This window comes from Sander lucioperca, chromosome 21, assembly GCF_008315115.2.
Source record: "Sander lucioperca isolate FBNREF2018 chromosome 21, SLUC_FBN_1.2, whole genome shotgun sequence".
NCBI classification, from domain to species: domain Eukaryota; kingdom Metazoa; phylum Chordata; class Actinopteri; order Perciformes; family Percidae; genus Sander; species Sander lucioperca.
Window position 1 is genome coordinate 21,512,007 of NC_050193.1, and position 14,033 is coordinate 21,526,039.

Sequence of the window (14,033 nt, forward strand, 5' to 3'; positions counted from 1 at the left end):
ATAATTAAATATAAAAATAAATAATTAGGTTTGGTCAATATTGAGATCACGATTACTTATTGACTTCGGAAACACCTTGCATTGAACCTCTTTTGGACTGTCTTTTAAACACTGGATTTCTGGATGGAAAGGAAAAAGAAAGAGATAAACAGAAGGAAAAAAAAGAAAATTTCCACACACGTGTCACCTCTGCATTGGTTTATTGGTCGACATTTCGGCCACTAGGGTACTTCTCAAGCGTTTTTTTGTTTTGCCTTGGAAATTGTTCTTCGGGGGAATTAATTCCCTGCACCACAAAGGAGACAAAGCAAGTTGTGTTTGTGTGTGTGTGTGTGTGTGTGTGTGTGTGTGTGTGTGTGTGTGTCCGCGTGTGTGAATGCAACTTCTACAAACAACTGCTCTCCTGTTGGCGATAATATCTTAAAAGTCCACAAGAGAGCGCTAAAGTCCATCAAGTTATCATAGTGTACTGCTACACTGTTATTTATCGTTTGTCATGACATCCAAGTTGCCATATGGTATATAATGAATATTTAGACGACTGTACTTTTCTGACCTTACTATGGGGGACTTGACTTGTCTTTTAAACACTAGATTTCTTGAACTTTAAATATAATTCAACTGAAAAACTAATTTAAAATGTAAATAAAATATATACATTTAAATAAACAAAATTTGACCAAAATGAATGTGTTGTGATGTTAGTGCACTTCCACAACCTATTGAAAACTCCTAAAATATATTTAATATATCAGAATAATATATCAACATTAGACCACAATAAATTAGATCAAATATGTTGAAGTGTACTGCCACAACCTACTGAAAACTTAAACATATATTCAACATTTTGGTAAACTATATTCAACATATTCCATGCAGCACAATAATCGTTTGATCTTGGTTTCATTGTTGGAAGCCAAAATCGTAATTAAGAAAAATTTAAATTAGCTTAAACGCCCAGCCCTAATGATAATATTGTAATATATTCCACCACAACAGAATTGTCAGCATACGTTTTTTATTGGACTGAGTGTAAGAAATGAGTTTACATCTTCATTACATCAGAGCACAGACCTGCATTTTGATCAACAAGTCATCTTCATATATTGTATGTCATACAGGTGTAATGTGGATGTGCAGAGCCTTATATTGCTTTACTTGAAATTCTGAAATGATTCCAGCATGTCGTGTGTGAGCCTTAAAGCTACTGCTGATTATTAACAACCTCCACCTTCCCGTTCATTTTAAGCTGTGTGGTTTCCCAGTCGAAAACATTTCCTCTTGGTACTCTCTTCCCAGAGAACATGTCTTGGATCATGCGGTCTGAGAGGACGGAGTCCCACAAATTAATATCACCGATCTCCCCAACAAAACTCTGGCCGGCATCAAATGAACCCAAGTAATTATCCGGATCTTGTCCGATGATAACCTTGCCTCCGGGTTGGACTGTGTGACCCTTCTTGAAAATTTTGGTCAAGCTTTTCCTCCCATCCATGAAGAGAGCTGCCGCACCTGAGCTGGAATCCCAGGTGACACACAGGTGGGTCTGCAGGGCGCCGATATCAGGGACTCGGAATAAAACACCTTCATCCGCCAGGTAAAAGGACAATCTAAACACATATTCATAACAGTACAGAGGGTTTAACAATGCAACATTCAAATAACAGTTATTGTACTGTATTACCTTAAGTGTGTGATCATATAAAACCATTTTTAATGTAATAACTCATGAATACATGTCAAAATTATTGGTAGCAGTAGTAATATTGTTATGAGTATTAGCTAATTTTATTTTCAGTTTCATTCATTTAGTTTCATTTGTAGTAGCAGTAGTATTGTAAGCAAAAGTAGATTATTCTTTGTAATATCAGTACTTGTTGTAGTAGTAGCTGTAGTAGCAGAAGTATTGTAAGTAGCAGTTGTAGTACTTGCTAGTAGTAGAATAGAATAATCTTTATTGTCATGGTACATGTATAATGAAATTGGATGCAGTCCTATCAGTGCAAAACTTCTACAAAAGTGCAAAGCAGGTGAATAAATAAATATAAAAGAGCCTTTAAAAGTCACTATAAAAATATATCAAAGAGGTAGTTTAAAAAAAAAAGAAAAAAAGATCCATCCTTAAAAAGTAACATTAAGTGCAGTTATTGCTTTTGGAAAAGAATGTTGTTTTTGATTTAATAGTCCTGAAACGTCTGCATGAGGGCAGTAGTTTAAACAGGGTGACCAGGGGTGAAATGGATCTTTAAGTATGTGTTAGGAAAATTATGATTTACATACTTTTCCTCTTGTTATTATTGCATAGAATAATATCATACTGAGTACTCTAAACAAGATAACATGAAGCCATTGCGTGTCCTCGTCTGAGCACGGTGTGATGCTGAGGAAAGAACAGGTGCTCCCTGACTAGATAAGGGAGATGTCATCGACTGACAAGATAACAACTGACGACATCAAACTCTGTATTATGGTTGTATTTCACACATAAATAAGCTACTGTTTAAGGCTTACGTTAGTCACTTTCTGCACTGCGCTTAGTGCCGCTCATGGCGATTGTGATTGGTTTAAAGAAATGCCAATAAAGCAGAGCACGTTTTTCTCCCATGAAATGTACAAGAGTCTGGTAGGACCAGGCTAGTGTGTAATAACAACATAGTGTAAATTGTAATTTCCCCATTGGGGATCAATAACGAGTATAAAATGTAATAAAATTAACACTGGAATCTGGAAACAAAGGACCAGGCTGGCATCATTAGTGGGACATCCGCTAATAGCCTGGGAAGAAGCCCATCGGCCTAGGAAAAGCAACTTGATCTCCCTCACCACTGGGAACAAGAGGGGTCCCCACAGGCGTAATGGAAAATGACTCACATCTCTCTGCTATACCCCACAGGACAGTGGAACAGCCCTGCCTTGAAAGAAGGCTACAGGCCCAAGGATGCCGGATGGTAAGACTCTTCAGTTCAAGTTTGACCTACTCCCCTGTCCCTTGAATTATTTATGAAAGGACACTTTATGTTTACAGTATACATTGTATTGGATATCTTGCCTCCAAGTCCCCGGGGTTGCCACAGTCTGTAGTAGAATTGGTAGATCACTAAATATTGTCAAATGTTACATTCAGAATATCGGCGTTTAGTTGTGTCTACCTGCCGTCCAGCTCACGCCACACATTCAGCTCGTCAGCGCGTTGGGTCCGGTACGCAAACAGGACGATCTCGCGCCTACCGGTGAGCTCTGTAGCCACGCGCATGCACAGAGTGAAAGCCCTCATGTTCAGGGGCTTCTGAGGGACCATCTCCACATAACTGGTACTCGTCTCCGAGGGGAACACCAAGGTCTTAATGCTCACACTCTCTGAGAGAAGAAAAACAAAAACATACAAGATATATTAGATGTGTTTATGTTCAAAATATATGTGCGATATATGTAAAATTCAGAAAAGGGTGGTTTTAGTTGATATTTGTTTAGGATGTTTTTGTCTCATGTTTTTGTATTTCTTATGTGTAAAAGCAACACAACTAAAGCCTAATTTCTATGCATCTTAATTGTCTGCACTTGTCAATGTAAATACTAAATTCTCCTTAGGATTTTATTTCTTATGTACCTCATCTACTAACAGCAGAGTTTCTGTCCAACTACCGTTTAGCACTTTCTCGATTCATCAAAATCTTGTTTTATACAACTAAAAGTCCAAAACCCCAAAATATTCATTGCATTTCAACTGGAAAGACAGATTTTTTAAAACCATTTCTAAACCATTTATTTTCTCTCCATCAACCTCTTGATTAATGGACTAATCGTTTTTGCTCCAGTTAAATTTGCAGACCAGTGCCCCTAAATTAAAAACAAAACATTAAATGTATACTTTTTATTTATGCACAGGTATGCACATAAAGACACAAGGGAAAAGAAAGCTATACAATTACCGGCCAACATCGTTGAGATGGCAACAAGGAACAGGACGGCGTAAAGTCTCATTTTGTCTGAGCAAACCTGCAGAAAAAAAGACTTTACTCTTTAACTCATTCCACACATAATGCTATTTTAAAGTGCTCATATTATGCTTTTTGGCTTTTTCCCTTTCCTTTATTGTGTACCCCAAAGGGACTTACCATCTCCAACAGAAAACACTGTTCATAAACTGCTCCAAACAGCTCTATTGTAGTCCAGCCTTTACGTCTGTGACAAACGTGCGTCACTTTGTAACACGTTATAATGCTCGCCTAGCTGCTAGCATGGCACGCCCTCATACTCTGCTTCTGACTGGCTAGTAGTCCTTACCTAGCTACTGTGCATGTGTGACTCCCAACAAAGATGGAATAGAAGTAAGATGCCTCACTCTGTAGCTAAAATGGAGAGCTCAACACAGGGTGAAAAGCTGCAGCAATGTGCAGTACAGCAAAAATATGGTGTTTTTTGAAAATTAAACCATGTAAACCTATTCTGATATAACCTCTAAATACAATTATGAACCTTAAAATAATATTACTTTAAGTTATATGCAGTGTCAGTAGTTTTTATAAAGATATAATAGTACAATGAAGCTGTAAATGTAACAGCCCTGAAAAGGGGAGTAGTAGAATGAAAGATGCAGACACAAACTTTCCTCAGATGATATGTGTAATGACTGAATATAACACAATACAACATACATAATACATACAATTCTTCTGCTACATAACTACAGAACTGAAATATACCAAGCAAACAAATACGGCAATACACAAGAGATACAAAATAAAATTATGCTGATAACATATAGCACTCACAATTACACCCTTTAACAGTACTCATTACATACAGAAACGTATACAGAACATACTACAACACGTACAATGTCTCTGTATGGCTAGCAGTGCCGCAGTTAGCATTGCTAAAGGCTAGTGTGGCTAGCTTACTCTTCGTCATGTAATTAACTCAAGGGGGTAAACCTCTCTCCACAACACGTACCTCCTATGGTGCCATTTTGATGCTAACAAGCACTCACCCGCCGTTAGCATTCCATTGACTGCCATTCATTTTGACGTCACTTTGACAGCGAATAACTTTACATCTGAAGCGTTTAAAGACTTTATTTGTCCATTGTTTATTTCTAAAGAAACACGACAATGTATAATACCTTGTATCTCACGTTATGGCTCCGTAGCAGACGTTTTTGTAAAAATAGGCTAACGATTGTGTCATAACCATAGACTGTATATAAGAATGGACCAACAGATCCGTTGCTCTGGACGGAGACCAGTGAAGGCCTTTAAAAGCACTTTTCCGGTGAGCGCTGAGCGTTACTGCACAGCCTCCAACTGAGAGAAACAACGTAAATGTGACATGAGCAACGTGTCTGAAAGTTGGAAGTCTTCTGGTAGCTGTGCCAAGAGAAATCTCAATAATTCCCAATCTTGCAGAGAAGAAGAGCGTAGGTATATGTAAGGAGATAACATGGACACAGGCTAATTATTGCTAACTAAAATGCTAGTTAACATAAGTAATTAAACTTAAACAGCTAATGTAAGTCCAAACTGCCTGCGAGCTTCTCCTGTACTATACGGTAATTCCTCTACTATGCGACAGTAAGTCGCGTGGTTATGACACAATCGTTAGCCTATTTTTACAAAATCGTATACTACGGAGCCATAACGTGAGGTACAAGGTAATGGAGCCTTTTATACATTGTTGTGTTTCTTTAGAAATAAACAATGGACAAATAAAGTCTTTAAACGCTTCAGATGTAAAGTTATTCGCTGTCAAAGTGGCGTCAAAATGAATGGCAGTCAATGGGATGCTAACGGGGGGTGATCGCTTTGTAGCATCAAAATGGCGCCATAGAAGATTCGAGCTCTGAAGCGAAGCTTACCCCCTTGGTCATAACCACGCGACTTACTGTCGCATAGTAGAGGAATTACCGTATAGTACAGGAGAAGCTCGCAGGCTGTTTCGACTTACATTAGCTGTTGAAGTTTAATTACTAATGTTAACTAGCAATTTAGTTAGCAATAATTAGCCTGTGCCTACGTTATCTCCTTACATATACCTACGCTCTCCGTCTCTGCAAGATTGGGAATGATTGAGATTTCTCTTGGCACAGCTACCAGAAGACTTACAACTTTCAGACAGGTTGCTCACATCACATCTACGTCTTCAAGCTCAGTTGGAGGCTGCGCAGTAACGCTCAGCTCTCACTGGAAAAGTGCTTCTAATTCACTGCCTTCACTGGTCTCCGTCCAGCTGTCAGTACCCGATCCGTACCGCCTGTAAGATCCGTTCTGCTGTTGGTCCATTTAGTTTACTGTCTTGACTGACTTCATTACTTCACAATGTGCGAACATACTGTGTTAAAACACTCTCCTCAGCACATATTCACATAACACTGTTAACCAATTACACATATTATAGGAGACTCATACCTGAAAAGGGGAGTAGTTGAATGAAAGATGAACGGACACAAACTTTCCTCAGATCATATGTGTAATGAGGAGGCGACGTGCACCGCAATTTATACCATGGTCTGGGTGAATACTAGATTCGGATTGGCTGCAGGGTGTCCATAAAAAAGTGATGTAGGACACCTACTAAAGGAGTTCCGGTGAAACTGACTGTTTACTGTTCTAAATGATTGACTTCGGCAGAGGCAATGATGAAAAATAAGAAATCACAAATGTACTGTACTGTAACTGCTGCAACTGACAATAACAACTTTAACCATAAACTGTGATATAGCCTACCATTAAAATATGAAAATGCCAAAATGACTCAATATGAACCCTCAACTGCTGTTACTCAACTGCTTGCTCTGACTATAGGCTACTACACATTAGGCTACTTTTACTTTTTGCTGTGACTTACTGGTAATACTGAATATTAGAGTTCTCATTCGCCTTTTTCAATGATCGGATAAGGAAATTTGTCCAGTGTTGTAGACTAGCATATCATATTTTTCCTACATTCAAAGCACTTTTCAAAATTGCCCAAGAATATGTGCATGGGTTTATTCGAATTAAAGGGAGGCAAAAAGGATCAGCTTGCAATGACACCTTTTGTAAGGAAAATTTCCGAGGCCAAGTGACAGTGATGAAAAAACTCATGTTTTTTTTTTTGTTCTGGCTGGGGGGTGGGGGAATAATGTCACAGTGACGGCAATGTAGACTAACAATGCAGCCTGGATTACTGACACTTGTAAAAGCAACACACACGTGGGCTGCCTGCTGCCTCCGGCTGTCTAACAAGTCACTTTGCCACCCAGTCAGTAGGCTAGGCTAATCTACAAACTTTTGTTTCGGACGGCCTAGCAAGATAGCAACACAGAACGCCGTTGCCATAGTTCATTTTGGATCTCAGTGAAATTGAATTTAGTCTGGCTGGCACAAATGTTGGCATTTGTATCATTATCATAAATTGTGGCTGTGACGATAGGGGCAGCTATAACGAAAAGTGGCCAGGCAGGCTGCACTATGCTAGAGTTGGTGCCGGTGTTCACCGGCGGTCAGAAGAAATAGCGGTGCTGTGTTGTCTGCCTACTTAGCAATTGGTATAATAGTAAAAAAAAAATGTAATATTGTTTTTTATTTTGGATCAGATTCATTCGCGGTTTCTATGACGCATTTCTGCATCTGTCAAACGTGCAACTTTGAGTTCCGTGAAGAGAAGACGCCCATCAGCTGCAGGAGTCTGTTAAATTCCATCAGCACAGAAACGGTAAGAACAGACAAGCTTTGTGCAGCTGTTGTATAGCTCATTCTTTAATGTTACACTTTAAATAATGTAAAACATTTTAGTATTTAAGATAACTTTCATAGTCTGTTCTTGTGAAGTGGAAGCACTTCCTCGTCTGCAAAAATAAAGACTGTGTTTTGTAAAATACAATGTTAAAATCACTGGGACTGTATGGAATAGCCACACTTTGATTGTTTTCTGTAATTTTAACCAGCCAATATTTATAATTCATCCTACATTGAAGTTATTTAAAAATGCACAACATAAAGCGCATGGAGGAACAATGTCTGTGTGTTAGTTTTCAAAATGGCACGTGTCTGACTGGATTATCTTTGTTAATGCCACTTATTTATTAATGTTTTCGCTGTTTTACTGTCTTTATTTTATGATGACAGAGTTGACTCACAGATGGAGGAATATCTGATAGAAGAGAATATAAACACCACCAGCACAATGAGCTCATCAGCAAAGGTAGGGCCACAATAAAACATATTTTTCTATTTAAATTAAGTAAAAGTCCTGTTAATTTTTTACTTTAGACAATGTTACCTGACTCACAGAAAATATCTGGTTATTTGATTAAAAAAAGTAGGTAGTAAGGTATAGGCCTGTGTACATAACTTTGAGGTTGACTTCAGCTATGACTCCCAAGGTGCATTTCTGCAAGAAAAATCCAATCACCAAGCTTACAATTCTGTTACACCCAATCTGATGATTAAATACATCAATGTTAAAATTCTGGATCAATTGTGGGTGAATTCAGCAGCTGTAGTGCCATGTGTTGGTCTCAACTGTACCAACAAATTGTTTTGAATTAGGTATCACTCTGAAGAATAATATCTACAATAAATACAAAAGAAATATGACTCATAATAAGTATAGCAGTGGGTATAAAGGAATGACATGATACATCAATGGCAAGTATAGTAACAGTAAGTATAATACAACTATGACTAAAAAAAGAATAATATTAGTAGCAGTGGGCGTTGAGCAGGACCACGGTAGCAGCTGCAACCACAATCCAGGTGCCACTACAATCCAAGAAAATCTGCGAAGCGAGAAAGCTCAAGGACTTGTGCCCATAACAAGGACTGGTGGCCATGACATAAACCTTTAGGATAGTTACATCATGTGGGAGAGTCACCTAGTTTCCTGTTCCTATGTTCAGTAACATTGAGGATTAATGTTAGTTTCAAGAAATAATTTGAACCATAGCAACTGTACTGATGCTGTATGCTATGGTATCAGTTAACTGAAAGATGAAACTTACTTAACCGTGTTTTAATGCAAACACTTATATATAACATAACTTAAACACAGCATGTGTTTGTGTCTTGTGTCTGCCTTCTATTACAATATTTGATTGATGGAAATACCAAAGCAAAACCCCAAGATCACATAAATTTGGGGTTGCTCCATTATTGCGGAGACCAGAAAGTGTCGGCGAGTTGCCTGGGACCTTTTCAATGGAATTCCATTGCTATGCAACAGCCCGGCCGTTTGACGTGTGTTTACAGGGTTTGGTGCGTTTGACAAAGTGTGGTGTGAAAGCAAACCAAACCAAATGAAAAATGCAACAGTGTTGCAGCTTCACCCCTGAATCACACCTAGTCCACTTAACTACAGGTGTAAAAGCAACCTAATATTCTCTTACAGTGTTTCTTTGTCTGAATATTTTTGCTTCATAAAAAATGACGGCCACAAATCCAGACGGACCGTGGGGTGAAGGGGAGGAGAGTTTAATGGGAGGACAAATGGATTCACATCAGCTTACCAAAACTGTGGAGAAATCACACGGCTGTCACTGTTCTTTCTCGGGTCATCTGAAGTGTCATCAGCATATCCACCTTGGACAAAGGCCTAACCCAGATAGCAAACAGTCATTGCAACTATCTTAAATCAACATTCCGTTATCAACATTAAGTCATTGAATCAACGTCGAACTCTGATGTTGATTCTACATCATTTTGCACCCTGTTTTAATATTGAAACAACGTTGAAATCCTGTCCACAGATCAACAGAATTTCAATGGTATTTCAATTATCAGGAATATTGAAACAATGTTGAAATTTCAACTGAACTAAGTTCAAGATCAACATGATTTCAATGGAATTTCCATCATTATTAAGCCATAGAAAATGATTGCTAGGCATACAAAAATGTAATGCCCTAAATGACATAAACCTTTAGGATAGTTACATCATGTGAGAGAGTCACCTAGTTTCCTGTGCCAGTAACATTGAGGATTGATGTTAGTTTCAAGAAATAATTTGAACCATAGTACTGATGCTGTATGCTATGTTATCAGTTAACTGAAGGATGAAACTTACTTAACCGTGTTTTAATGCAAACACTTATATGTAACATAACTTAAACACAGCATGTCTTTGTGTCTTTGTTAAGTGCAATACTGCACTCTCTGGAGTTTTAATATGGGAAACTATTTATTGACAGGGCACCTCTTCCTGTATTATTGGTGAGCTCCACCAATTAATGTTGCTTTCACACCTGCCTCGTTTGGTCCGTTTAAAACGAACCCTGGAGCGTTTGGTTGGATAGTCCGGTTCATTTGGGCTGGGGTGAAAGCTTATCCAAAATCTGGTGCGGATCAAACAAACGAAATCTGGTCCGCTTGAAAACGGGGATCTCGGTTCGATTCCAATTGAACTAGAGTTCTCATTCGAAGGATGAAATGCTCCACAACTCCATGCCTTGTCAGATGCTCATACTGTCTGCCTTCTATTACAATATTTGATTGATGGAAATACCAAAGCAAAACCCCAAGATCACATAAATTTGGGGTTGCTCCATTATTTCTGAGACCAGAAAGTGTCGGCGAGTTGCCTGGGACCTTTTCAATGGAACTACATTGCTATGCAACAGCCCGGCCGTTTGACGTGTGTTTACAGGGTTTGGTGCGTTTGACAAAGTGTGGTGAGAAAGCAAACCGAACCAAATGAAAAATGCAACAGTGTTGCAGCTTCACCCCTGAATCGCACCTAGTCCACTTAACTACAGGTGTAAAAGCAACCTAATATTCTCTTACAGTGTTTCTTTGTCTGAATATTTTTGCTTCATAAACAATGACGGCCACAAATCCAGACGGAGTGTGGTGAAGGGGAGGAGAGTTTAATGGGAGGACAAATGGATTCACATCAGCTTACCAAAACTGTGGAGAAATCACACGGCTGTGACTGTTCTTTCTCGGATCATCTGAAGTGTCATCAGCATATCCACCTTGGACAAAGGCCTAACCCAGATAGCAAACAGTCATTGAAACTATCTTAAATCCACATTCCGTTATCAACATTAAGTCATTGAATCAACATCGAACTCTGATGTTGATTCTACATCATTTTGCACCCTGTTTTAATATTGAAACAATGTTGAAATCCTGTCCACAGATCAACAGAATTTCAATGGTATTTCAATTATCAGGAATATTGAAACAATGTTGAAATTTCAACTGAACTAAGTTCAAGATCAACATGATTTCAATAGAATTTCAATCGTTATTAAGCAATAGAAAATGATTGCTAGGCATACAAAAATGTAATGCCCTAAATGACATAAACCTTTAGGATAGTTACATCATGTGAGAGAGTCACCTAGTTTCCTGTTCCTATGTTCAGTAACATTGAGGATTGATGTTAGTTTCAAGAAATAATTTGAACTATAGTACTGATGCTGTATGCTATGTTATCAGTTAACTGAAGGATGAAACTTACTTAACCGTGTTTTAATGCAAACACTTATATGTAACATAACTCAAACACAGCATGTCTTTGTTAAGTGCAATACTGCACTCTCTGGTGTTTTAATATGGGAAACTATTTATTGACAGGGCACCTCTTCCTGTATTATTGGTGAGCTCCACCAATTAATGTTGCTTTCACACCTGCCTCGTTTGGTCCGTTTAAAACGAACCCTGGAGCGTTTGGTTGGATAGTCCGGTTCATTTGGGCTGGGGTGAAAGCTTATCCAAAATCTGGTGCGGATCAAACAAACGAAATCTGGTCCGCTTGAAAACGGGGATCTCGGTTCGATTCCAATTGAACTAGAGTTCTCATTCGAAGGATGAAATGCTCCACAACTCCATGCCTTGTCAGATGCTCATACTGTCTGCCTTCTATTACAATATTTGATTGATGGAAATACCAAAGCAAAACCCCAAGATCACATAAATTTGGGGTTGCTCCATTATTTCTGAGACCAGAAAGTGTCCGCGAGTTGCCTGGGACCTTTTCAATGGAACTACATTGCTATGCAACAGCCCGGCCGTTTGACGTGTGTTTACAGGGTTTGGTGCGTTTGACAAAGTGTGGTGAGAAAGCAAACCGAACCAAATGAAAAATGCAACAGTGTTGCAGCTTCACCCCTGAATCGCACCTAGTCCACTTAACTACAGGTGTAAAAGCAACCTAATATTCTCTTACAGTGTTTCTTTGTCTGAATATTTTTGCTTCATAAACAATGACGGCCACAAATCCAGACGGAGTGTGGTGAAGGGGAGGAGAGTTTAATGGGAGGACAAATGGATTCACATCAGCTTACCAAAACTGTGGAGAAATCACACGGCTGTGACTGTTCTTTCTCGGATCATCTGAAGTGTCATCAGCATATCCACCTTGGACAAAGGCCTAACCCAGATAGCAAACAGTCATTGAAACTATCTTAAATCCACATTCCGTTATCAACATTAAGTCATTGAATCAACATCGAACTCTGATGTTGATTCTACATCATTTTGCACCCTGTTTTAATATTGAAACAATGTTGAAATCCTGTCCACAGATCAACAGAATTTCAATGGTATTTCAATTATCAGGAATATTGAAACAATGTTGAAATTTCAACTGAACTAAGTTCAAGATCAACATGATTTCAATAGAATTTCAATCGTTATTAAGCAATAGAAAATGATTGCTAGGCATACAAAAATGTAATGCCCTAAATGACATAAACCTTTAGGATAGTTACATCATGTGAGAGAGTCACCTAGTTTCCTGTTCCTATGTTCAGTAACATTGAGGATTGATGTTAGTTTCAAGAAATAATTTGAACTATAGTACTGATGCTGTATGCTATGTTATCAGTTAACTGAAGGATGAAACTTACTTAACCGTGTTTTAATGCAAACACTTATATGTAACATAACTCAAACACAGCATGTCTTTGTTAAGTGCAATACTGCACTCTCTGGTGTTTTAATATGGAAAACTATTTATTGACAGGGCACCTCTTCCTGTATTATTGGTGAGCTCCACCAATTAATGTTGCTTTCACACCTGCCTCGTTTGGTCCGTTTAAAACGAACCCTGGAGCGTTTGGTTGGATAGTCCGGTTCATTTGGGCTGGGGTGAAAGCTTATCCAAAATCTGGTGCGGATCAAACAAACGAAATCTGGTCCGCTTGAAAACGGGGATCTCGGTTCGATTCCAATTGAACTAGAGTTCTCATTCGAAGGATGAAATGCTCCACAACTCCATGTTGTCAGATGCTCATACTGTCTGCCTTCTATTACAATATTTGATTGATGGAAATACCAAAGCAAAACCCCAAGATCACATAAATTTGGGGTTGCTCCATTATTGCTGAGACCAGAAAGTGTCGGCGAGTTGCCTGGGACCTTTTCAATGGAACTACATTGCTATGCAACAGCCCGGCCGTTTGACGTGTGTTTACAGGGTTTGGTGCGTTTGACAAAGTGTGGTGTGAAAGCAAACCGAACCAAATGAAAAATGCAACAGTGTTGCAGCTTCACCCCTGAATCGCACCTAGTCCACTTAACTACAGGTGTAAAAGCAACCTAATATTCTCTTACAGTGTTTCTTTGTCTGAATATTTTTGCTTCATAAAAAATGACGGCCACAAATCCAGACGGAGTGTGGTGAAGGGGAGGAGAGTTTAATGGGAGGACAAATGGATTCACATCAGCTTACCAAAACTGTGGAGAAATCACACGGCTGTCACTGTTCTTTCTCGGGTCATCTGAAGTGTCATCAGCATATCCACCTTGGACAAAGGCCTAACCCAGATAGCAAACAGTCATTGAAACTATCTTAAATCAACATTCCGTTATCAACATTAAGTCATTGAATCAACATCGAACTCTGATGTTGATTCTACATCATTTTGCACCCTGTTTTAATATTGAAACAACGTTGAAATCCTGTCCACAGATCAACAGAATTTCAATGGTATTTCAATTATCAGGAATATTGAAACAATGTTGAAATTTCAACTGAACTAAGTTCAAGATCAACATGATTTCAATGGAATTTCAATCATTATTAAGCCATAGAAAATGATTGCTAGG

The 14,033-nt window shown here is 38.7% G+C and overlaps 1 protein-coding gene across 1 annotated transcript; it reads right to left on the bottom strand.

Moving 5' to 3' along the window:
• Positions 1–1,004: 1,004 nt before the first annotated feature.
• LOC116063848 (pentraxin fusion protein-like) lies at positions 1,005–4,057 on the bottom strand. The gene is made up of 3 exons (XM_031318828.1): positions 3,933–4,057; positions 3,153–3,360; positions 1,005–1,613 (listed from the first exon to the last, which is right to left on the bottom strand). Exons 1-3 carry the CDS (start codon positions 3,982–3,984, stop codon positions 1,208–1,210), a joined length of 666 nt encoding a protein of 221 aa, XP_031174688.1. The 5' UTR covers positions 3,985–4,057; the 3' UTR covers positions 1,005–1,207.
• Positions 4,058–14,033: the final 9,976 nt, after the last annotated feature.

What these genes read in the sequence shown, in the direction of transcription:
- LOC116063848 (XM_031318828.1), bottom strand. Translation starts at nt 3,984, where the DNA reads ATGAGACTTTACGCCGTCCTGTTCCTTGTTGCCATCTCAACGATGTTG. An exon ending in CATCTCAACGATGTTGGCCG is followed by an intron (nt 3,361 to 3,932) that starts GTAATTGTATAG and finishes TTCTTCTCTCAG; the next exon opens with AGAGTGTGAGCATTAAGACC. An exon ending in TGGCGTGAGCTGGACGGCAG is followed by an intron (nt 1,614 to 3,152) that starts GTAGACACAACT and finishes ATATGTGTTTAG; the next exon opens with ATTGTCCTTTTACCTGGCGG.